Source organism: Nerophis lumbriciformis, linkage group LG01 (assembly GCF_033978685.3).
Source record: "Nerophis lumbriciformis linkage group LG01, RoL_Nlum_v2.1, whole genome shotgun sequence".
Classification (NCBI taxonomy): Eukaryota; Metazoa; Chordata; class Actinopteri; order Syngnathiformes; family Syngnathidae; genus Nerophis; species Nerophis lumbriciformis.
The window spans coordinates 78,326,821-78,353,091 of record NC_084548.2 but is presented as its reverse complement, the minus strand read 5'-3'; the positions used below and the strand labels follow the sequence as shown (position 1 = coordinate 78,353,091).

General features: G+C 41.1%; 1 protein-coding gene across 4 annotated transcripts in view; it reads left to right on the top strand.

Annotated features, from left to right (window-relative positions):
• vps13d (vacuolar protein sorting 13 homolog D) overlaps nt 1-26,271 on the top strand; it is a 231,646-nt gene that overhangs the window by 32,069 nt on the left and 173,306 nt on the right. For all 4 annotated transcript variants that reach the window (XM_061973410.2, XM_061973417.2, XM_061973395.2 and 1 more), the window contains 10 exons: nt 1,283-1,413; nt 6,228-6,282; nt 6,405-6,572; nt 14,895-15,025; nt 15,108-15,240; nt 15,315-17,555; nt 17,624-17,775; nt 21,201-22,226; nt 25,915-26,005; nt 26,079-26,205. In XM_061973410.2, the coding sequence (XP_061829394.2) occupies nt 1,283-1,413; nt 6,228-6,282; nt 6,405-6,572; nt 14,895-15,025; nt 15,108-15,240; nt 15,315-17,555; nt 17,624-17,775; nt 21,201-22,226; nt 25,915-26,005; nt 26,079-26,205 (4,255 nt within the window). The remainder of the gene's footprint in view (nt 1-1,282; nt 1,414-6,227; nt 6,283-6,404; nt 6,573-14,894; nt 15,026-15,107; nt 15,241-15,314; nt 17,556-17,623; nt 17,776-21,200; nt 22,227-25,914; nt 26,006-26,078; nt 26,206-26,271) is intronic.

Below are 26,271 nucleotides of genomic sequence, written 5' to 3'. Positions count from 1 at the left end.
GCATTCTGCATCTTCCTTTTCACAATACCCCACAGATTTTCTATGGGGCTAAGGTCAGGGGAGTTGGCGGGCCAATTTAGAACAGAAATACCATGGTTCGTAAACCAGGCACGGGTAGATTTTGCGCTGTGTGCAGGCGCCAAGTCCTGTTGGAACTTGAAATCTCCATCTCCATAGAGCAGGTCAGCAGCAGGAAGCATGAAGTGCTCTAAAACTTGCTGGTAGACGGCTGCGTTGACCCTGGATCTCAGGAAACAGAGTGGACCGACACCAGCAGATGACATGGCACCCCAAACCATCACCCAACCATGCAAATTTTGCATTTCCTTTGGAAATCGAGGTCCCAGAGTCTGGAGGAAGACAGGAGAGGCACAGGATCCACGTTGCCTGAAGTCTAGTGTAAAGTTTCCACCATCAGTGATGGTTTGGGGTGCCATGTCATCTGCTGGTGTCGGTCCACTCTGTTTCCTGAGATCCAGGGTCAACGCAGCCGTCTACCAGCAAGTTTTAGAACACTTCATGCTTCCTGCTGCTGACCTGCTCTATGGAGATGGAGATTTCAAGTTCCAACAGGACTTGGCGCCTGCACACAGCGCAAAATCTACCCGTGCCTGGTTTACGGACCATGGTATTTCTGTTCTAAATTGGCCCGCCAACTCCCCTGACCTTAGCCCCATAGAAAATCTGTGGGGTATTGTGAAAAGGAAGATGCAGAATGCCAGACCCAAAAACGCAGAAGAGTTGAAGTCCACTATCAGAGCAACCTGGGCTCTCATAACACCTGAGCAGTGCCAGAAACTCATGGACTCCATGCCACGCCGCATTAACGCAGTAATTGAGGCAAAAGGAGCTCCAACCAAGTATTGAGTATTGTACATGCTCATATTTTTCATTTTCATACTTTTCAGTTGGCCAACATTTCTAAAAATCCCTTTTTTGTATTAGCCTTAAGTAATATTCTAATTTTGTGACACACGGAATTTTGGATTTTCATTTGTTGCCACTTCAAATCATCAAAATTAAATGAAATAAACATTTGAATGCATCAGTCTGTGTGCAATGAATAAATATAATGTACAAGTTGCACCTTTTGAATGCAATTACTGAAATAAATCAAGTTTTTCAAAATATTCTAATTTACTGGCTTTTACCTGTATAACAGGGACATTTTCCCAAAGGTGTAACTCTGACAAAAGAAATAGAGCCAAATGTCCACTTCTTCTCAGAAGGATATCACATGAGCAAGTTCTATGATAAACTGAACTGGTTTTGTCCTCCACAGGCGTGAAGGTTGTTGTGGAGTCTTTGCCCCGCTCAGAGTCTTCTCTACTGTCTGTAAAACTGGGCGGATTATTCCTTAGAGACCTGACCACTCATGGCACAATCTTCCCAGTACTGGTGTCTCCCAAACTGGTAAGCACTCATTGATAAATGATGCCTTTTAAGGACCACATGGCAATTATGGCTGCCTTCATGTAAGAGTGAATAAATATACCGTATTTTCCGCACCATAAGGCGCCCTGGGTTAAAAGCCGCGCCTTCAATGAACGGCATATTTCAAAACTTTGTCCACCTATAAGCCGCCCGGTGTTGTAAGCCGCATCTAACTGCGCTAAAGGAATGTCAAAAAAACAGTCAGATAGGTCAGTCAAACTTTAATAATATATTAAAAACCAGCGTTCTAACAACTCTGTTCACTCCCAAAATGTACGCAAATGTGCAATCACAAACATACGTATATCAACATGGACAGAGCTGCGTGAAAAAAGCCACACGGCCTCTTCGCGTAAACTTAAACTTACCTTAACCACTCGCTCATCTTTTCTTCATCCATCCCTTCGAGTTAGCTTTTATGATGACGCCGGCTGGAAAGGTCTCTTTTGGCAAGGTCTTCCTTTTGAATATCACCATGGGTGGAAGTTTCTGGCCATTAGCATGGCAAGCTAGAACCACAGTGAAGGATGACTTCTCATTCCCTGTGGTGCGAATATTCACCGTACGTGCTCCCGTTGTATCCACAGTGCGGTTCACAGGAATATCAGTTGCTGTGAAATAGTAATCCGTGTGCGGATGGAGAGATTGCGTCTTTTCATGAACCGGATCCCTGACGCTTAGTAGGAGCCATTTTGTGGTCTTTACAGATGTAAACACACAAAGGAAATGAAACGTACGGTGATATCCGCGCGCTTTTTCTTCTTCTACGCGGGCGGGTGGTTGCTTACAGTAGAAGAAGAAGCGCTTCCTGTTCTATGGGGGCGGGTGCTTACCTAGGCGGTTGCTTGCGTAGAAGAAGAAGCACTTCCTCTTCTACGGGGAAAAAAGATGGCGGCTGTTTACCGTAGTTGCGAGACCGAAACTTTATGAAAATGAATCTTAATATTAATCCATATATAAAGCGCACCGGGTTATAAGCCGCACTGTCAGCTTTTGAGTAAATTTGTGGTTTTTAGGTGCGGCTAATAGTGCGGAAAATACGGTACTAGTTCTGTACAAATAATAGCCTTCTACCACAATTTGCAGAGGCACATGTTTTTGATTATTAGATATTTTTTATTGATGGATAACTTGCCTAAAAATTGTAAGTCAAGGTGAAAAGCAGATATTTAAGTTTTTATTCTGATAACCCCCAAAAATGCTTAGAATATCTTGTTGCATGATCAGATAATATGAAAGTATAAAACATTATGCATGCATCGCTTCTTCTGGCAACATTTAAATGACAATTACATCCAGCCAAAAAGTGCTTTGTTATTTCTGCTTTTCACAGGTTATGTAAAGTCATGTGGTGGGCCACCTTAAATGATGTGGTGGACCACATTAAATGATGTGGTGGACCACATTAAATGATGTGGTGGACCACATTAAATGATGTGGTGGACCTCATAAAATAATGTGGTGGACCTCATAAAATAATGTGGTGGACCTCATAAAATAATGCGGCGGACCTCATAAAATAATGTGGTGGACCACATAAAATAATGTGGTGGACCACATAAAATAATGTGGTGGACCACATAAAATAATGTGGTGGACCTCATAAAATAATGTGGTGGACCACATAAAATAATGCGGTGGACCTCATAAAATAATGTGGTGGACCTCATAAAATAATGCGGTGGACCTCATAAAATAATGTGGTGGACCACATAAAATAATGTGGTGGACCACATAAAATAATGTGGTGGACCACATAAAATAATGTGGTGGACCTCATAAAATAATGTGGTGGACCACATAAAATAATGCGGTGGACCTCATAAAATAATGTGGTGGACCACATAAAATAATGTGGTGGACCACATAAAATAATGTGGTGGACCACATAAAATAATGCGGTGGACCACATAAAATAATGTGGTGGACCACATAAAATAATGTGGTGGACCACATAAAATAATGTGGTGGACCACATAAAATAATGCGGTGGACCACATAAAATAATGTGGCGGCCACATAAAATAACGTGGTGGACCACATAAAATAATGTGGTGGACCACATAAAATAATGCGGTGGACCACATAAAATAATGTGGTGGACCACATAAAATAATGTGGTGGACCACATAAAATAATGTGGTGGACCACATAAAATAATGTGGTGGACCACATAAAATAATGTGGTGGACCACATAAAATAATGCGGTGGACCTAATAAAATAATGTGGTGGACCACATAAAATAATGCGGTGGACCACATAAAATAATGTGGTGGACCACATAAAATAATGTGGTGGACCACATAAAATAATGTGGTGGACCACATAAAATAATGTGGTGGACCACATAAAATAATGTGGTGGACCACATAAAATAATGTGGTGGACCACATAAAATAATGTGGTGGACCACATAAAATAATGTGGTGGACCACATAAAATAATGTGGTGGACCACATAAAATAATGTGGCGGCCACATAAAATAATGTGGTGGACCACATAAAATAATGTGGTGGACCACATAAAATAATGTGGTGGACCACATAAAATAATGTGGTGGACCACATAAAATAATGTGGTGGACCACATAAAATAATGTGGTGGACCACATAAAATAATGTGGTGGACCACATAAAATAATGTGGTGGACCACATAAAATAATGTGGTGGACCACATAAAATAATGTGGTGGACCACATAAAATAATGTGGTGGACCACATAAAATAATGTGGCGGCCACATAAAATAACGTGGTGGACCACATAAAATAATGTGGTGGACCACATAAAATAATGCGGTGGACCACATAAAATAATGTGGTGGACCACATAAAATAATGTGGTGGACCACATAAAATAATGTGGTGGACCTCATAAAATAATGTGGTGGACCACATAAAATAATGTGGTGGACCACATAAAATAATGTGGTGGACCACATAAAATAATGTAGTGGACCTCATAAAATAATGTGGCGTACCACATAAAATAATGTGGAGGACCAAATAAAATAATGTGGTGGACCACCTAAAATAATGTGGTGGACCACATAAAATAATGTGGCGGCCACATAAAATAATGTGGAGGACCACATAAAATAATGTGGTGGACCACATAAAATAATGTGGTGGACCTCATAAAATAATGTGGTGGACCACATAAAATAATGTGGTGGACCACATAAAATAATGTGGTGGACCTCATAAAATAATGCGGTGGACCACATAAAATACTGTGGTGGACCTCATAAAATAATGTGGTGGGCCACATAAAATAATGCGGTGGACCACATAAAATAATGCGGCGGACCACATAAAATAATGTGGTGGACCACATAAAATAATGTGGTGGACCTCATAAAATAATGTGGTGGACCTCATAAAATAATGTGGTGGGCCATTTAAGTAGATGCGGTGGGTTTGGCACCTGTTTGTCACAGCACGGTAGGAAAAGAAGGTGCGCTTGATCTAATCCACCTACTGTACAGTACTTGATCTAATCCACCTACTGTACAATACTTGATCTGATCCACCTACTGTACAATATTTGATCTAATCCACCTACTGTACAATCCATCCATCCATCCATCCATCTTCTTCCGCTTATCCGAGGTCGGGTCGCGGGGGCAGCAGCCTAAGCAGGGAAGCCCAGACTTCCCTCTCCCCAGCCACTTCGTCCAGCTCCTCCCGGGGGATCCCGAGGCGTTCCCAGGCCAGCCGGGAGACATAGTCTTCCCAACGTGTCCTGGGTCTTCCCCGCGGCCTCCTACCGGTCGGACATGCCCTAAACACCTCCCTAGGGAGGCGTTCGGGTGGCATCCTGACCAGATGCCCGAACCACCTCATCTGGCTCCTCTCCATGTGGAGGAGCAGCGGCTTTACTTTGAGCTCCTCCCGGATGGCAGAGCTTCTCACCCTATCTCTAAGGGAGAGACCCGCCACCCGGCGGAGGAAACTCATTTCGGCCGCTTGTACCCGTGATCTTGTCCTTTCGGTCATAACCCAAAGCTCATGACCATAGGTGAGGATGGGAACGTAGATCGACCGGTAAATTGAGAGCTTTGCCTTCCGACTCAGCTCCTTCTTCACCACAACGGATCGATACAGCGTCCGCATTACTGAAGACGCCGCACCGATCCGCCTGTCGATCTCACCATCCACTCTTCCCTCACTCGTGAACAAGACTCCGAGGTACTTGAACTCCTCCACTTGGGGCAAGATCTCCTCCCCAACCCGGAGATGGCACTCCACCCTTTTCCGGGCGAGAACCATGGACTCGGACTTGGAGGTGCTGATTCCCATCCCAGTCGCTTCACACTCGGCTGCGAACCGATCCAGTGAGAGCTGAAGATCCTGGCCAAATGAAGCCATCAGGACCACATCATGTTTAAAAAGCAGAGACCTAATCCTGCAGCCACCAAACCAGATCCCCTCAACGCCTTGACTGCGCCTAGAAATTCTGTCCATAAAAGTTCAGAACAGAATGGGTGACAAAGGGCAGCCTTGGCGGAGTCCAACCCTCACTGGAAACGTGTCCGACTTACTGCTGGCAATGCGGACCAAGCTCTGACACTGATCATACAGGGAGCGGACTGCCTACTGTACAATACTTGATCTAATCCACTTACTGTACAATATTTGATCTAATCTACCTACTGTACAATACAAGTGTTCTCTCACTGCAGCCTTTAAAAAAACCGATCAGATATCTGGGTATGAGGCCTATTGATCTGTATGGCCAAACTGCATTGCATCTGAATCCAAACATGTCACATGATGTTATGTTTTGCAGAACAAGGTTGTCATCGCTGTAAACCAAACATCTGGCCAGTCCAGCAGCACCTCTGGTAGGGTTTTTGTTTGGTAAAAGTCAATGACTATAAGTCCAGTGTATTAACCACATAACCATGCCAGTTTTTAATCACTGTATACTGTAATTCATTCTCTAATGGTCCTTGTTGACTTGCAGAATGCTTTTCCTCACCGGTCTTTGAAATGCTTTATGAGCGTAATCCTGTGAGGTCCAAGTTCGAAAGAAGACTAGAGGTGAACACCAGCCCACTTAACATCATCTACAACCCACAAGCCATCAAGAAAGTGACAGAATTCTTCTACAAAGGACGAGTCCATTCCTCTGGTAAATCTGAATGACATGAGTTTTGGGGTTGGGTTGGGTGTCTGTACGGTCAGGTAAGAAGCAACTATGTTTCCATGCACTCAAATTAGTTGGATTTCTGAAATCAGTTGGTTCAAAATTGTCATTTTACAATCCATGGAAACACCTTAATCTGATCCTGTTCATCTTTTGAAAATACCTAGATTATGTGATTGAAAAGCAGTTCTCTGGCGTGTGTGCGTGCGAGTGTGCACCCTTCACAGTCTCAACGCGCTGGATATAACTCAGAAGCTAAACCCATTCAATCAAAAACATAGGCAACAACTGGAGTTTGCTTCACAAATGAAAAGAACAGAACATATCGGAAGTACTTTGATGGGAGAAAAAAGGAAATGGAGACTTTAGAACAAATATGAGAGAGGTAGAAGAGAATGAAGCAGGTATACTCCAAGCCAAAGAAGATGGCGTACACCAGGGGTGCTCACACTTTTTCTGCAGGCGAGCTACTTTTCAATTGATCAAGTCGTGGGGATCTACCTCATTCATATATATCATTTATATTTACTTATTTATGAAATATATGTTTTTGTTAACAAGTTAAGGGTGTTTAATGATAATACAAGCATGTTTAACACATATAGTTAATATTGTTAATACATTAAAGGTGTTTAATGATAATACAAGTATGTTTAATACATATAGTTAATATTGTTAACAAGTTAAAGGTGTTTAAAGATAATGCAAGCATGTTTAACACATATAGTTAATATTGTTAACAAGTTAAAGGTGTTTAAAGATAATGCAAGCATGTTTAACACATATAGTTAATATTGTTAACAAGTTAAAGGTGTTTAAAGATAATGCAAGCATGTTTAACACATATAGTTAATATTGTTAATACATTAAAGGTGTTTAATGATAATACAAGCATGTTTAACACATATAGTTAATATTGTTAATACATTAAAGGTGTTTAATGATAATACAAGTATGTTTAATACATATAGTTAATATTGTTAACAACTTAAAGGTGGTTAAAGATAATTCAAGCATGTTTAACACATATAGTTAATATTGTTAACAAGTTAAAGGTGGTTAAAGATAATACAAGCATGTTTAACACATATAGTTAATATTGTTAACAAGTTAAAGGTGGTTAAAGATAATACAAGCATGTTTAACACATATAGTTAATATTGTTAACAAGTTAAAGGTGTTTAAAGATAATACAAGCATGTTTAACACATATAGTTAATATTGTTAACAAGTTAAAGGTGGTTAAAAATAATACAAGCATGTTTAACACAAATAGTTAATATTGTTAACAACTTAAAGGTGGTTAAAGATAATACAAGCATGTTTAACACATATAGTTAATATTGTTAACAAGTTAAAGGTGTTTAATGATAATACAAGCATGTTTAACACAAATAGTTAATATTGTTAACAACTTAAAGGTGGTTAAAGATAATACAAGCATGTTTAACACATATAGTTAATATTGTTAACAACTTAAAGGTGGTTAAAGATAATACAAGCATGTTTAACACATATAGTTAATATTGTTAACAAGTTAAAGGTGTTTAAAGATAGTGCAAGCATGTTTAACACATATAGTTAATATTGTTAACAAGTTAAAGGTGTTTAAAGATAATGCAAGCATGTTTAACACATATAGTTAATATTGTTAACAAGTTAAAGGTGGTTAAAAATAATACAAGCATGTTTAACACAAATAGTTAATATTGTTAACAACTTAAAGGTGGTTAAAGATAATACAAGCATGTTTAACACATATAGTTAATATTGTTAACAAGTTAAAGGTGTTTAATGATAATACAAGCATGTTTAACACAAATAGTTAATATTGTTAACAACTTAAAGGTGGTTAAAGATAATACAAGCATGTTTAACACATATAGTTAATATTGTTAACTAGTTAAAGGTGGTTAATGATAATGCAAGCATGTTTAACACATATAGTTAATATTGTTAATGCATTAAAGGTGTTTAATGATAATACAAGTATGTTTAATACATATAGTTAATATTGTTAACAAGTTAAAGGTGTTTAAAGATAATGCAAGCATGTTTAACACATAGTTAATATTGTTAACAAGTTAAAGGTGTTTAAAGATAATGCAAGCATGTTTAACACATATAGTTAATATTGTTAACAACTTAAAGGTGGTTAAAGATAAAACAAGCATGTTTAACACATATAGTTAATATTGTTAACAACTTAAAGGTGGTTAAAGATAATACAAGCATGTTTAACACATATAGTTAATATTGTTAACAAGTTAAAGGTGGTTAAAGATAATACAAGCATGTTTAACACATATAGTTAATATTGTTAACAACTTAAAGGTGGTTAAAGATAATACAAGCATGTTTAACACATATAGTTAATATTGTTAACAACTTAAAGGTGGTTAAAGATAATACAAGCATGTTTAACACATATAGTTAATATTGTTAACAAGTTAAAGGTGTTTAAAGATAATACAAGCATGTTTAACACATATAGTTAATATTGTTAATGCATTAAAGGTGTTTAATGATAATACAAGTATGTTTAATACATATAGTTAATATTGTTAACAAGTTAAAGGTGTTTAAAGATAATGCAAGCATGTTTAACACATAGTTAATATTGTTAACAAGTTAAAGGTGTTTAAAGATAATGCAAGCATGTTTAACACATATAGTTAATATTGTTAACAACTTAAAGGTGGTTAAAGATAAAACAAGCATGTTTAACACATATAGTTAATATTGTTAACAACTTAAAGGTGGTTAAAGATAATACAAGCATGTTTAACACATATAGTTAATATTGTTAACAAGTTAAAGGTGGTTAAAGATAATACAAGCATGTTTAACACATATAGTTAATATTGTTAACAACTTAAAGGTGGTTAAAGATAATACAAGCATGTTTAACACATATAGTTAATATTGTTAACAAGTTAAAGGTGTTTAAAGATAGTGCAAGCATGTTTAACACATATAGTTAATATTGTTAACATGTTAAAGGTGGTTAAAAATAATACAAGCATGTTTAACACAAATAGTTAATATTGTTAACAACTTAAAGGTGGTTAAAGATAAAACAAGCATGTTTAACACATATAGTTAATATTTTTAACAAGTTAAAGGTGGTTAAAGATAAAACAAGCATGTTTAACACATATAGTTAATATTGTTAACAACTTAAAGGTGGTTAAAGATAAAACAAGCATGTTTAACACATATAGTTAATATTTTTAACAAGTTAAAGGTGGTTAAAGATAAAACAAGCATGTTTAACACATATAGTTAATATTGTTAACAACTTAAAGGTGGTTAAAGATAAAACAAGCATGTTTAACACATATAGTTAATATTGTTATCAAGTTAAAGGTGTTTAAAGATAATACAAGCATGTTTAACACATATAGATTCCTTTCTTTCATGAAGACAAGAATATAAGTTGGTGTATTACCTGATTCTGATGACTTGCATTGATTGGAATCAGACAGTGGTGATGATAACGTCCGCATTTTTGAATGGAGGAGAAAAAAAGTCCTCCTTTCTGTCCAATACCACATGAAAGTGGTTTGCTTTTGGCATCTTATTTGTCCAGCGTCAGTACTCCTTTGTATACACTTTACAAGAAATACATTGTCGGCAAACTCCGTAGCTTGCTAGCTTGTGCACGCCAGCTTTCTGAGACTCTTATTTTGGTAGCGCAGGCAGGATGAAGCGGAGCTTTTATTGTGCAACTGTGCAGTCGGTCTTTGGAGTTTTGACGACAGGTACGGCGCCAGAGTCTGTTGAAATAAAGTGTTTCTCGCCTTCCAGTCGGTCATTTTAATGAGCTGGCAGCAGCCAGCGTCATCTCAGAAGACCCTCGGGTGCCGTGAATGTCAATCAAGTGACGAAAGTGACGTCATAGTGAAGATTTATGATCGCTCATTTTTAGGACTATTTTTTTAATGCCTGGCTGGTGATCGACTGACACACCCTCCGAGATCGACCGGTAGATCGCGATCGACGTAATGAGCACCCCTGGCGTTTGCATTTGTGCACTCCAAACTCCGTATTCCTCACAACAATAGCAACCCTCATTTGAAGGCGTATCAGGGCACAAACGGTCTTTTACTTCAGACTTAAAACTCCTTCCATCAATCCTCAGAGTTTTAATTGGACGAACTTTGAGACATTCGAAAGTTCTCTTTCCATTCTCAGTCAGAAAACCACTCTCTCCCACCAGTCTTTGCTCAGGACCCACACCCGGCAACTACCTTCTCTGCGGTAGTGTCATGTTCGTGGTGATGTCCTGGATCATGGGTGTCAAACTCTGGCCCGCCGTGTAATTTCACTTGGCCCGTGAGGCGATATCAAATTAACACTAGAGCTGGCCTGCCGATTATATACAGCGGCGGTGCCGCGGAAACACCGCATTCACCGCTAATTCTCATACTTGCCAACCCTCCCGGGAGACTCCCAAGTTTGCCGCCAATGTATTTCTTGTAAAGTGTATAAAAAGGAATATGGAAGCTGGACAAATAAGAAGCCAAAAACCAACCACTTTCATGTGGTATTAGACAGAAAGGAGGAACTTTTTTTCTCCATTTGAAAACGTGGACGTTATCATCACTACTGTCTGATTACAATCAATGCAAGTCATCAGAATCAGGTAATACACCAACTTATATTCTTGTTTTCATGAAAGAAAGGAATCTATATGTGTTAAACATGCATGTATATTCATTAAAACACCTTTAACATGTAAACAAAAACGGCAAAATAAATAAATATAAATGATATACTGTATATATCAATGTATGTACATATATATATATATATATATATATATATATATATATATAATGTGTGTGTGTGTTACTCATCAGTTACTCAGTACTTGAGTAGTTTTTTCACAACATACTTTTTACTTTTACTCAAGTAAATATTTGGGTGACTACTCCTTACTTTTACTTGAGTAATAAATCTCTAAAGTAACAGTACTCTTACTTGAGTACAATTTCTGGCTACTCTACCCACCTCTGTACACAAGTGAATGCAATGCATACTTGATCTTCAGCGATACAGGTTACACTGGGGGTGGCCGTATAAACAACTTTAACACTGTTATGAAATATATACGCCACACTGTGAACCCACACCAAACAAGAATGACAAATGAACTAGCATCCAAGAAAAGATGTCAGGTATCTGGCTTGGGCACATCAGATTAGATCAGTGTGTTGCAAACTGAGCAGTTTGAAGTCCTGAATGGTTGGTTTATTCATTGTTATTTTATTAGCCTGTGGAAAAAGTTAATGTTGATATTTACCTCAGAAGGCTGCAAATAGAAAAGAGGCATTCAATTTTTATTAGGGCCCGCATGGCCCATTGCATAAGGACTCCCACAGGGAGTCCTTATGCAATGGGACATAAGGACCTATTGAATTTGTAAGGTTTTATTCTTTATTCTTTATTCTTCCGCCGCCACATTCAACTGTAATTTGACCCACTTAACATGCTTCAAAACTCACCATATTTGACCCACACATCAGGACCTGCGAAAATTGCCTTTTAAAAAAACAAAACCCCCACAAAACTCAAAATTGCGCTCTAGCGCCCCCTAGAAAAAAAAAACTAGACTGCCTGTAACTCCCACTAGGAAGGTCGGAGAGACATGAAACAAAAACCTCTATGTAGGTCTGACTTAGACCTACATTTCATAATAGTACATTCTTGGGCTAAAATCAACAGGAAGTTGGCAATTCCCCCTTCAAGACAAAAAAGTACTAAAAACAGTCACTTTTGCCTCTTTGAGCTGTAATTTGACCCTCTTAACATGCTTCAAAACTCACCAAACTGAACGCACACATCAGGACTGGAAAAAATTGTGATCTAATAAAAAAACCTAACCCCAAATCTCAAAATTGTGCTCTAGCGCAATTTTTCAATAAAACGCACAAAAAACTGCTCCTCGGATGGAAAAACTGACAAAACTGCCTGTAACTCCCACTGGAAAGGTCGGAGAGACATGAAACAAAAACCTCTATGTAGGTCTCACTTAGGCCTACATTTCATAAATTGACAACCCCCAGCAAAAATCAACAGGAAGTTTGCTATTCCCCCTTCAAAACAAAATTTTTGTAAAAAACGGTCACCTTTCTTCAAAATCTCCTCTGAGCGCGTTTGTCGTTTCGGCTTCAAACTAACACAGGAGAGAGATTAAACCCTTGTGTATAAAATAACAGAACAGCGTTTTAATACCTGCTCCGGTTTTGATTTTATGACCCTTCAAAGACCCGCTGCGCTGCTATTTTTTTAAGATGGCTGCTTAAAAGCAGGAAGCACCAGCGTGCCCACACAATGCAGACAAGGTAGGTACACTAGACAAAAGTATTGGGACACTTATGACTACCACCGGACAAAAGTATTGGGACACTTAGGCCGAAAACTGGACAAAAGTATTGGGACACTTGGGACTACAACTTGACAAAAGTATTGGGACACTTAGGACTACAACTTGCCAAAAGTATTGGGACACTTGGGACTAAAACTGGACAAAAGTATTGGGACACTTAGGACTAGCACCTGCCAAATACGCGGGTCCGACCAACGCTGCTTGCAGCTTTAATTAGGGCCCGCATGGCCCATTGCATAAGGACTCCCACAGGGAGTCCTTATGCAATGGGACATAAGGACCTATTGAATTTGTAAGGTTTTATTCTTTATTCTTCCGCCGCCACATTAAACTGTAATTTGACCCACTTAACATGCTTCAAAACTCACCATATTTGACCCACACATCAGGACCTGCGAAAATTGCCTTTTTTTTTTTTTAAAAACGAACCACAAAACTCAAAATTGCGCTCTAGCGCCCCCTAGAAAAAAAAAACTAGACTGCCTGTAACTCCCACTAGGACGGCCGGAGAGACATGAAACAAAAACCTCTATGTAGGTCTGACTTAGACCTACATTTCATAATAGTACATTCTCGGGCTAAAATCAACAGGAAGTTGGCAATTCCCCCTTCAAGACAAAAAAGTACTAAAAACAGTCACTTTTGCCTCTTTGAGCTGTAATTTGACCCCCTTAACATGCTTCAAAACTCACCAAACTGAACGCACACATCAGGACTGGCGAAAATTGTGATCTAATAAAAAAACCTAACCCCAAATCTCAAAATTGTGCTCTAGCGCAATTTTTTAATAAAACGCACAAAAAACTGCTCCTCGGATGAAAAAACGGACAAAACTGCCTGTAACTCCCACTGGAAAGGTCGGAGAGACATGAAACAAAAACCTCTATGTAGGTCTCACTTAGGCCTACATTTCATAAATTGACAACCCCCAGCAAAAATCAACAGGAAGTTTGCTATTCCCCCTTCAAAACAAATTTTTTGTAAAAAACGGTCACCTTTCTTCAAAATCTATCTCCTCTGAGCGCGTTTGTCGTTTCGGCTTCAAACTAACACAGGAGAGAGATTAAACCCTTGTGTATAAAATAACAGAACAGCGTTTTAATACCTGCTCCGGTTTTGATTTTATGACCCTTCAAAGACCCGCTGCGCTGCTGTTTTTTTAAGATGGCTGCTTAAAAGCAGGAAGCACCAGCGTGCCCACACAATGCAGACAAGGTAGGTACACTAGACAAAAGTATTGGGACACTTATGACTACCACCGGACAAAAGTATTGGGACACTTAGGCCGAAAACTGGACTAAAGTATTGGGACACTTAGGCCGAAAACTGGACAAAAGTATTGGGACACTTGGGACTACAACTTGACAAAAGTATTGGGACACTTAGGACTACAACTTGCCAAAAGTATTGGGACACTTGGGACTAAAACTGGACAAAAGTATTGGGACACTTAGGACTAGCACCTGCCAAATACGCGGGCCCGACCAACGCTGCTTGCAGCTTTAATTTAAATTGTATTTGATATGCCATTGATATTTTTGAATTATTATTATTTGAAACTCGATTTTGCATGTCACTATAAAGTTGTATAAGCCTTGCTTGTTCAATATTTAATGCAATTTTGGGTCCCTATTAAAAAGGTTAATTTGTTCAACCTTGGCCCGCGGCTTTGTTCAGTTTTAAATTTCGGCCCACTCTGTATTTGAGTTTGACACCCCTGTCCTAGATCATTTCTAGGACAGGAGTGTACAGGAGGTATAACCAATTAGAGAGAGTGCATGGACCCTGGGACTTCACATTTAGGTATGAAAAACCAAACTAGTTGAGAAATCAGACTCATTTAGTCGTCAGTTGTCGAGTGACCCAAAGCTTCTGTCCGCAGTAATTATTATGCAATCCAATTTTTCACCCAGGTTTTGGCTATCAGTCAGAACTGGAGCTGAAAGTGGCGGAGGCTGCCAGAAGGAAGTATGACAAGTTGAAAAGGCAGACAAAGGCAGAAATACGCCAAACTATCGATCAGCTTCTTGTGGGCGAATTTATTGTAAGTCAAACTCACTGGCGAATGTTGTGACTCAAATGGGGAATAAATTGTTGAAGTTTTATTGTCATTTGTGTTGCTGTAGGAAAACAGTAAGCGTTGGACGATGAAGCTGGACATCTGTGCACCACAGGTCATTTTCCCCGACGATTTCCAGTCAGGAGACCCAATGCTAGTCATCGTGGATTTAGGCAGGATTCTGCTCACTAACTCCCTTGGTAAATTCAACAAACATTACAAAAATATGCTGTACGGTTTTCCAATAATCAATCAATTTCTCAATTTGTGAAAGATGACTCCAAGGATTTCAAAACTGCTCCACCTGAGAGGGAAGACCTAAGTGATGAGGAGTACCAGACACCCCATGGCACTCCACCTGAGCTTCAAGTGCCTCTGAAAGATTGGCCAAAATGTCCTGAACTCCCCAGCCTCGGCTCACCTGAAAACACAAAATCATATTGTAGAAAGCTTTATGAAAGATACTCCTTGTCCTTCAAGGATCTGCAGATAATGGTTGGTCGCTACAAGGACAATTGGAAAAACCTTCAAGAGAGTGAAGTGGGTCCGACCCATGTGGTGGAGAAATTTAATGTGTTGTTGCAACTGGAGCAGAGGCTGCGTTACACGTCCGACCCCCAGCTCCCAGGGGCTGTGCTCTCAGGAACCCTGCCTGATCTCAAGGTCCATGTCAACCTGGAGAAGATGACCGCTTTGAGGAGTTGTTTGGCGAGGCTAAGCAATTCAGCAGTCGATGCAGACAACCTCCACGATAAAGGGATCAAGTCTCCCGACCCGATAACTCTCCGCCATGAAAAGATCTTTCAGAGAGAGGATAGTTCCTGGAAGATACAAGGTTCAGCCAAGAACTTGACACAAAGCGTGATGACATTAGAGCAGCACACAAGGGAAGTTCTGGTGGAATCCCGCCTACTGCTGGCTGAATTTAACATCAACTATATGCAGCTTGGTGTGGAGAGCGATGGCCGCTACATATCTGTTTTGAAGGTATTTGGCACCAACGCTCACTTTGTCAAGCGACCTTATGATGCAGAGGTCTCTCTTACGGTCCATGGTCTCCTTCTGGTGGACACTCTACAAACCTATGGTTCAGACTTCGACCTTCTAGTGTCCTCTCATAAAAATCTCAGTTTTGACATCCCCACTGGCAGTCTTCAGGAAAGCCAGCCATCTTCTCCAATGTCATACGAGAGTAGGTCTTCTGAGCATCAGAACCACCTTAATGAGTCCTCTTCGGGTTTGCGCACGGATAGAATGTCTGGCCTTAGTTCCTTTCTTAAAGATCAAGAGGTGCTGATTAAACTGGAATACCAATTTGTTAGTTCAGACTGTCCTTCCATGAACCTGGACAGTTCCCTTCAGGTGATAAGCATGCAGGTCAACAACTTGGACATTATTCTGAACCCCGAGACCATGGTAGAACTGCTGAAATTCCTCCAAAAGTCTTTCCCCAAGGAGGAAAACCAATGGGCGGCGTCATTACAGCAACCTGCAGTACAGCCCTACGCCAAGGAAGAAGATGGAACTTTCCAGTCGACATATGATCATAACAAAGAGCTAACTGTGGAGATTCATCGACTTAACCTCCTTCTCCTTCGAACGGTATCCACAGGAACTGTGTTGGGGGCTGAGAAGAAAGGCTTGAAGATTGCAACTGCCAGCATCACTGGCACCAAGGTTAATGTTTCCTTAGGCAGTCGAATGGACATCAATGGATCACTTGGTGCCATGCAGTTAGTAGACCTTACCCAGGAAGGAGGCCGAAGCCAGTTTGTAGTGAGCATCGGCAATGCAGAAGACAGCTCTTCAACTTGTGAAGGACTACCTTTGCTTGCTGAAGAAGAACTTTCTCCTTCAGAAGCCCTGAATTTTCAACTCCAGGAGAATTTCCAAGGGGACTGCACTTTACATCTGCACATGGCATCCTTGCATTATAACCACTCAGCCAAGTTCTTGATGGAGCTCAGTCTTTCCGCTAATGAGGTGGAGGACAATTTCCGCTCTATGTTGAAAAGCGCTGCCACCAAAGTGTCTACGGTTCTTGTCACGAAGACGGCCGAGTACAGCGGTATGTTCTCGCTCTTTGAGACACCCTCGCGAAGAAGTCGAACTCAGAGTCAAAGTTGGGCTTATTCCATGGAGGACGAGGAGGATATTTCCATGGAGGAGCCTGAATCCACCTTGGAGACCTTCTTCGTGAAGTTGACCTTAAATATAAACATCGAATCACCAGTCGTGTCCATTCCTCGAAAACCTGGACACCCTGAACTGCTGGTCGGGCACTTGGGCAGTATAACTATCCAGAACTTTAGCACTGGCCAACAGTCAGAAGGCGAGCTGTTGCAGGTGCTTGTGAAGGATATCCGCTTGTACTCGCTAAACACCGGTCACTTGGTTCTGAAGAAGATGCAAAGAGCGGAGAAAACTGGCAACTCGTCACCGTCCCATAACAGAAGTCAGGATGAACCTCAGTTCACACGCCACGACTTCTTTGAATACCTCAGCCAAGGAAAAGGTGAGATGAGTAATACTCGGTCTACACAACGTCTATCGAAACTAAAATGCCTTTTCCTCCTCATCCAGCCTTCCATATATTGAAAGACACCACAATACAGTTTACACTGGAGAAGTCCCCCGTCCACGAAGATATCCAGTTCACCTTTCTTAGCGCTAAAGAACCATGCAAGAGCACGGGACTACTGAGAGTCGAAGGGAAATTCATCAAACCTGTTCAGGTATGTATTCAAATGAAAGTCGTTTAATAAAATCACTAGGTCAGTTGTAGTCAGTAACAGAGTTTTCTATTGTACTGGACTTTGGCATGATTCCACGTATTTGTGCTCCGTCAACTTTCCATACTTTGTGGTTTATTTCAAGTAATTATGTTTGTTTGTATTGCGCAAGGTGGGCTGTTATCATTGATCTCTGGCGAGAGGCATAATTGCATGGATATGTAGGGATGCGTACAGAATTTGGTACTTTTATAGGCACGTAGGTAGTATCGGGTACCGATTCACGTAACATCTACCTTTTGTTGGTTGTGACGTCAGCTCAAGCCCTTGCCTCTCAGTAATGTTGTAAATTTCATGCCAACAAAGAAATCAGACCTGATAGAAAGCACTCAGAAGTGAGGCTCTTCTTTTCAAAATGTGGTAGCTCAATGCTAATTTACCTTGGATATGCCATATACAGGTAAAAGCCAGTAAATTAGAATATTTTGAAAAACTTGATTTATTTCAGTAATTGCATTCAAAAGGTGTAACTTGTACATTATATTTATTCATTGCACACAGACTGATGCATTCAAATGTTTATTTCATTTAATTTTGATGATTTGAAGTGGCAACAAATGAAAATCCAAAATTCCGTGTGTCACAAAATTAGAATATTACTTAAGGCTAATACAAAAAAGGGATTTTTAGAAATGTTGGCCAACTGAAAAGTATGAAAATGAAAAATATGAGCATGTGCAATACTCAATACTTGGTTGGAGCTCCTTTTGCCTCAATTACTGCGTTAATGCGGCGTGGCATGGAGTCGATGAGTTTCTGGCACTGCTCAGGTGTTATGAGAGCCCAGGTTGCTCTGATAGTGGCCTTCAACTCTTCTGCGTTTTTGGGTCTGGCATTCTGCATCTTCCTTTTCACAATACCCCACAGATTTTCTATGGGGCTAAGGTCAGGGGAGTTGGCGGGCCAATTTAGAACAGAAATACCATGGTCCGTAAACCAGGCACGGGTAGAATTTGCGCTGTGTGCAGGCGCCAAGTCCTGTTGGAACTTGAAATCTCCATCTCCATAGAGCAGGTCAGCAGCAGGAAGCATGAAGTGCTCTAAAACTTGCTGGTACACGGCTGCGTTGACCCTGGATCTCAGGAAACAGAGTGGACCGACACCAGCAGATGACATGGCACCCCAAACCATCACTGATGGTGGAAACTTTACACTAGACTTCAGGCAACGTGGATCCTGTGCCTCTCCTGTCTTCCTCCAGACTCTGGGACCTCGATTTCCAAAGGAAATGCAAAATTTGCATGGTTGGGTGATGGTTTGGGGTGCCATGTCATCTGCTGGTGTCGGTCCACTCTGTTTCCTGAGATCCAGGGTCAACGCAGCCGTCTACCAGCAAGTTTTAGAGCACTTCATGCTTCCTGCTGCTGACCTGCTCTATGGAGATGGAGATTTCAAGTTCCAACAGGACTTGGCGCCTGCACACAGGACCATGGTATTTCTGTTCTAAATTGGCCCGCCAACTCCCCTGACCTTAGCCCCATAGAAAATCTGTGGGGTATTGTGAAAAGGAAGATGCAGAATGCCAGACCCAAAAACGCAGAAGAGTTGAAGGCCACTATCAGAGCAACCTGGGCTCTCATAACACCTGAGCAGTGCCAGAAACTCATCGACTCCATGCCACGCCGCATTAACGCAGTAATTGAGGCAAAAGGAGCTCCAACCAAGTATTGAGTATTGTACATGCTCATATTTTTCATTTTCATACTTTTCAGTTGGCCAACATTTCTAAAAATCCCTTTTTTGTATTAGCCTTAAGTAATATTCTAATTTTGTGACACACGGAATTTTGGATTTTCATTTGTTGCCACTTCAAATCATCAAAATTAAATGAAATAAACATTTGAATGCATCAGTCTGTGTGCAATGAATAAATATAATGTACAAGTTACACCTTTTGAATGCAATTACTGAAATAAATCAAGTTTTTCAAAATATTCTAATTTACTGGCTTTTACCTGTATGTTGCTGTATGTATACTTTTGACCCTCACATTTTCAGTAGAGCCATAATAAATTCATAAAAGAAGCAAACTTCATGAATGATTTGTATGTGCTCCAATTACTCTATCACAAAAAAAATAAGAGTTGTAGAAATGATTGGAAACTCAAGACAGCCATGACATGATGTTCTTTACAAGTCTATGTACACTTTTGACCACCACTGTATATGTATGTATATGTGTATATCTCAAACAAACTTAATGGGATAATGGATCAACAAGCTCTTTATTAGGGGCGGCATGGCGTAGTGGGTAGAGCAACCGTGCCAGAAACCTGAGGGTACCACTTTACATTTTACCAGTAGCACTCTCTTGAGCGACCACATAAGCACACAAGCAGCCACATCATGATGATTTTCTACCGTGCCATTGTAGAGAGCATCATTAGATACGGGATCACCTCATGGTTTGGCAACCTAACCGTTAAGCTAAAAAGCAAACTGGCCGGCATGCATAAAACGGCAATGAAAATCGTAGGGAGGAAAGAATATGAGCCTATACAGAGCATCTATGAGCAGGCAGTTAGGAAAAAAGCTAAGAAAATTATTTCCAACTCACAACATCCACTCTTTCCTGAATATGGAACCCTGCCATCAGGGAGAAGACTCCGGGTCCCACTATGCAAATTTAACCGCCTTAAATTATCATTTGTCCCAGCCTCCATTAAGCTGACCAACAATGTGCAATAGAATTTTAATAAATAGGTTAGCACTTTTTTAGCACATAGCACTTTAGCACATAGCACTTTAGAACTAAGCACTTTAGCACACAGCACTTTATCCATGAGCTCTAGTGCAATGCACATTGGTACTTTATCTTTATCTCCATACTGTAGATTTTATGCCTACATCAAAGTGCCACCTATGTCTATCAAGCTCCATGTTCTGATGTTTCAATGTTAGTTGTATGGTTGTGGTTGTGTCTGTGCTTGTGTTTTTGTTCTGTTGTTTTTGGGTATGTTAAGAAAGCAATGATGCACTGTGCCCAAGACAAATTTCCCCGCGGGGACAATAAAGTTGAACCTTGAACCTTGACCTGACCTGGTCTCAAAACATTAACGACCATGTTGCTACAATAAAAAAAAAAGCAAAATCCTTTATACTTTGATGTTTGTGGTATGCAACCGACAAGAACAGACGAAGGCAGAGACAAGAGGTGGAGAAGGGAGGGGAGGCAGAGAGAGGAGCTTGTGAATGTGCCGAGCCCAAGCTCACCTCTTTCAAGTGCAGGGGTGAAGGGAAGTGGAGTGCACTTAAGTGCAGATCAGACTTAGTCACTCAAGTGTAAGTGTGAGCCAGGTACCATGAACCATTGGGACTATTTGAGTGTTGTTTGGTGCCTCCATGAATTCTTGGCTTTCTGCTTCCAGGTGTTCCTGTGCAAGGCTGTGTATGAACAGGTCCTGCAGACACTGGATCATTTATTTGTCATTGAGGAGCAACGAGCTACACCCAGTCAACCACCAACGCCCCCGCCTCCAACACCTTCCTCCACCAGGCCTCACCGCTTCCCCGACCCCCACGGAGGACTGTTTGCCAAGGACCCTCCCTACATCAGCCTGCCGCACTCGCTACTCTCCTCTCCTTTGCCTCTGCAGTCTCAAAAGCCGAGTCCTCAGTCTCCTGCCTTCACTCAGCTGAAAGTCACAGTGCACGTTGCAGAACTGCAGGTCCAGCTCAGTGCCGACTTGACCCAGGGCTCCCAAGGCTTGATCAGTCTGCAATTCCGTGACCTGGAGGGAGACATCACCAAAGAGCATCCACATTTGTTGGAAGTCCAGCTGGTTCTGCGTTCACTGCTCATGGAGGATCTCTTGGAGCAGAACCCTGAGCATAAACATCTCATGGTGTCCCGTGGAGCTCCAAAGCCTTCCACATTCAGCCCCAAGGAGTACCTATCTCATAGCTGTCCATCAGCATCCAACGTCCAGTACCCCGACATGCCCCGCTCTCTTCCTTCTCATATGGAAGAGGCCCAGAATGTCTTCCAGCTCTACCAGAGGCATGCCGCTACTTTGGCCAGTAATCGCAAAACCAAGAAGGATCCAGACTGTCCGAGCACTCCACCGCCCTCCCCTCAGCCCACCTCAGAGTTTGACGAGTCCTTAGTTCACATCAATGTGTTGCTGGTGGACCAGAACCACCCGGAATTCACCACCCGTTACGGAAGTGTGGGACGAAGCATCGATATTGACTTTAACTGCCTGGATGTTTTAATCACCTTGCAGACATGGGTGGTCATCCTGGATTTCTTTGGCATCGGCTCCACGGCGAACAATCACGCAATGAAGGTGGCGCCCAGCTCCCCTCAATATGTGCCAGGACATCCTCTCTACGAGTCGGACGACATGGAGCAGGACACCGGCGATGCGGTCAACACCAAACTGGACCTCAAGGTAAGTCACAAAGGTGGAATAATGGATGAAGAAGAATGCATTGAAATGAGCATTTGACTTCCTTTTGCCTGGACAACATATTAGTTGAAGGGTATGCACACACACACAAACACACACACACACACACACACACACATACTCAGCCCAATTACATGCCTTTTTTAGGGGAGACATTTTAATTCTATTTTTAAAGTAATTTCATTGTGCAGTAGGAGTGTAACGGTACGTGTATTTGTATTGAACCGTTTCGGTACGGGGGTTTCGGTTCGCGGTTTGGAGGTGTACCGAACGAGTACACATGCTAGCAGCGAGCGGGCTAGGACAACATGTAAAAGCCAGAGCTGGAAGACCCTCCTGCCTCGTTAAGATCTCCCATTTGGGAACACTTTGGCTGCGCGATACAACAATGGAGGACGGAGTTTTGCTGCTTCTGACAACACGTCAAACATGCGTTGCACCTTTCCTGCTTCCGGCTCCCAGACCGTAGTCGAGGAGCGCAGGGGAGACACTCCTCCAGGGCCGATGTATTCTCGGGGGAAACACCCTTCACTCTACCCGGCAGTGGGTCTCCACAGCTCCGGACTCCAGGGTAAATGACGAGTCCGGCGATTAGTTGCAAATTGTGGTTTTATTGAGGTCTTGCACACAGCCAATCCAACAAAACACTAGCCACTCCCCGCACTCCCTCACCTCGCTCGCCCACACACTCACCTCACATGCTGTCACATATTAAAGGGCCACACACACACATACAGGTAAAAGCCAGTAAATTAGAATATTTTGAAAAACTTGATTTATTTCAGTAATTGCATTCAAAAGGTGTAACTTGTACATTATATTTATTCATTGCACACAGACTGATGCATTCAAATGTTTATTTCATTTAATTTTGATGATTTGAAGTGGCAACAAATGAAAATCCAAAATTCCGTGTGTCACAAAATTAGAATATTACTTAAGGCTAATACAAAAAAGGGATTTTTAGAAATGTTGGCCAACTGAAAAGTATGAAAATGAAAAATATGAGCATGTACAATACTCAATACTTGGTTGGAGCTCCTTTTGCCTCAATTACTGCGTTAATGCGGCGTGGCATGGAGTCCATGAGTTTCTGGCACTGCTCAGGTGTTATGAGAGCCCAGGTTGCTCTGATAGTGGCCTTCAACTCTTCTGCGTTTTTGGGTCTGGCATTCTGGATCTTCCTTTTCACAATACCCCACAGATTTTCTATGGGGCTAAGGTCAGGGGAGTTGGCGGGCCAATTTAGAACAGAAATACCATGGTCCGTAAACCAGGCACGGGTAGATTTTGCGCTGTGTGCAGGCACCAAGTCCTGTTGGAACTTGAAATCTCCATCTCCATAGAGCAGGTCAGCAGCAGGAAGCATGAAGTGCTCTAAAACTTGCTGGTAGACGGCTGCGTTGACCCTGGATCTCAGGAAACAGAGTGGACCGACACCAGCAGATGACATGGCACCCCAAACCATCACCCAACCATGCAAATGTTGCATTTCCTTTGGAAATCGAGGTCCCAGAGTCTGGAGGAAGACAGGAGAGGCACAGGATCCACGTTGCCTGAAGTCTAGTGTAAAGTTTCCACCATCAGTGATCATAACACCTGAGCAGTGCCAGAAACTCATCGACTCCATGCCACGCCGCATTAACGCAGTAATTGAGGCAAAAGGAGCTCCAACCAAGTATTGAGTATTGTACATGCTCATATTTTTCATTTTCATACTTTTCAGTTGGCCAACATTTCTAAAAATCCCTTTTTTGTATTAGCCTTACACAATATTCTAATTTTGTGACACACGGAATTTTGGATTTTCATTTGTTGCCACTTCAAATCATCAAAATTAAATGAAATAAACATTTGAATGCATCAGTCTGTGTGCAATGAATAAATATAATGTACAAGTTACACCTTTTGAATGCAATTACTGAAATAAATCAAGTTTTTCAAAATATTCTAATTTACTGGCTTTTACCTGTATGCTACTCTCATAACACATGCTAACCCATTTGAAGCGTCACCACCGCATTCAAGCAGCCTCTCCTCGGCGAGTCAGGCAGGGCTAAAGCAATAACAAATGTTTTTATAGCAGCAGATTTAAGTCCTTATTGCATTAAAAACTAGATTTTGAGCCACTTCTATGGTGGAAGAATAATGAGCCCATATATCCTCTTACTGCCAAGTTAGCCAGGCTGGGGGGAAAAAAGAAAAGCTAATCAGAGGCCGAGTTGACTTGAAACTGTTTAATGTTGCACTTTTTATATGTAGAAGAAAAGTTTTGTCATTTTATTTAATCTGAGCAACAACTTGAGGCAGTTTAATGTTGATTAACGTGGACTTAAACAAGTTGAAAAACTTATTGGAGTGTTAGCATTTAGTGGTCAATTGTACGGAATATGTACTGTACTGTGCAATCTACTAATACAAGTCTCAATCAATCAAAAAAAGCACTTTATATGTACCGTATTTTCCGCACCATAAGGCGCCCTGGGTTATAAGCCGCGCCTTCAATGAACGGCATATTTCAAAACTTTGTCCACCTATAAGCCGCCCCGTGTTATAAGCCGCATCTAACTGCGCTAAAGGAATGTCAAAAAAACAGTCAGATAGGTCAGTCAAACTTTAATAATATATTAAAACCAGCGTGATGTGGGTGCGCATGGAATCGTATATCAACATGGACGAAGCTGCGTGAAAAAAGCCACCCGGCCTCTTCGCGTAAACTTAAACTTACCTTAACCACTCGCTCATCTTTTCTTCATCCATCCCTTCGAGTTAGCTTTTATGATGACGCCGGCTGGAAAGGTCTCTTTTGGCAAGGTCTTCCTTTTGAATATCACCATGGGTGGAAGTTTCTGGCCATTAGCATGGCAAGCTAGAACCACAGTGAAGGATGACTTCTCATTCCCTGTGGTGCGAATATTCACCGTACGTGCTTCCATTGTATCCACAGTGCGGTTCACAGGAATATCAGTTGCTGTGAAATAGTAATCCGTGTGCGGATGGAGAGATTGCGTCTTTTCATGAACCGGATCCCTGTCGTTTAGTAGGAGCCATTTTGTGGTCTTTACAGATGTAAACACACAAAGGAAATTAAACGTACCGTACGGTAATATCCGCGCGCTTTTTCTTCTTCTACGCGGGCGGGTGGTTGCTTACAGTAGAAGAAGAAGCGCTTCCTGTTCTATGGGGGCGGGTGCTTACCTTGGCGGTTGCTTGCGTAGAAGAAGAAGCGCTTCCTGTTCTACCGGGAAAAAAGATGGCGGCTGTTTACCGAAGTTGCGAGATCGAAACTTTATGAAAATGAATCGTAATATTAATCCATATATAAAGCGCACCGGGTTAAAAGCCGCACTGTCAGCTTTTGAGTAAATTTGTGGTTTTTAGGTGCGGCTAATAGTGCGGAAAATACGGTATACAATCTGCTGTAAAAATTTTTTATTGTTGACAGTACTCATTTATATACGTACATATTATGACTTTATTCTATACATTTCTATAAAGAATTACATTTAAATTTAGAGGTTTAATCAGATTTAATGTTGGTATTTTTATTTAGTCCTGATGTTGTGTGTAAGTACAGACAGACTCTTTTTTTAATTGTTTATATTTTTAATGTAATAGATGTATATTTTTTGATTGGAGTACAGACTTTTGACTGTGTTTGAATGTCCAGGTTCATGCCCTGTCGGTGGTGCTCAACAAGGAAGGCAACGAGCTGGCCAGAGCCAGTGTGATCAAACTATCTGCACACCTGGAAATGTTGGGTGTGTATGAGTCACCTAAAGTCCCCCCTGGACCATGACGGTGTGGTAGCGTTGAACATTTCTCGCCTTTCAGAAAGCAACCTGGTATTGACGGGCAGTTTGGGAAGTTTGTCCCTCAGCGACCTGACCCCTCACGGTGACCTCTACTGTGAGCGCTTCACCACCCGTGGAGGGGAAGCTCTCATTTTTCATATCCATAAGTAAGCAGCAGGCTTTTGACGCGATGTCGAACCTTCTAAAATGTGGGTCACCTTTTGTCTCTTGCT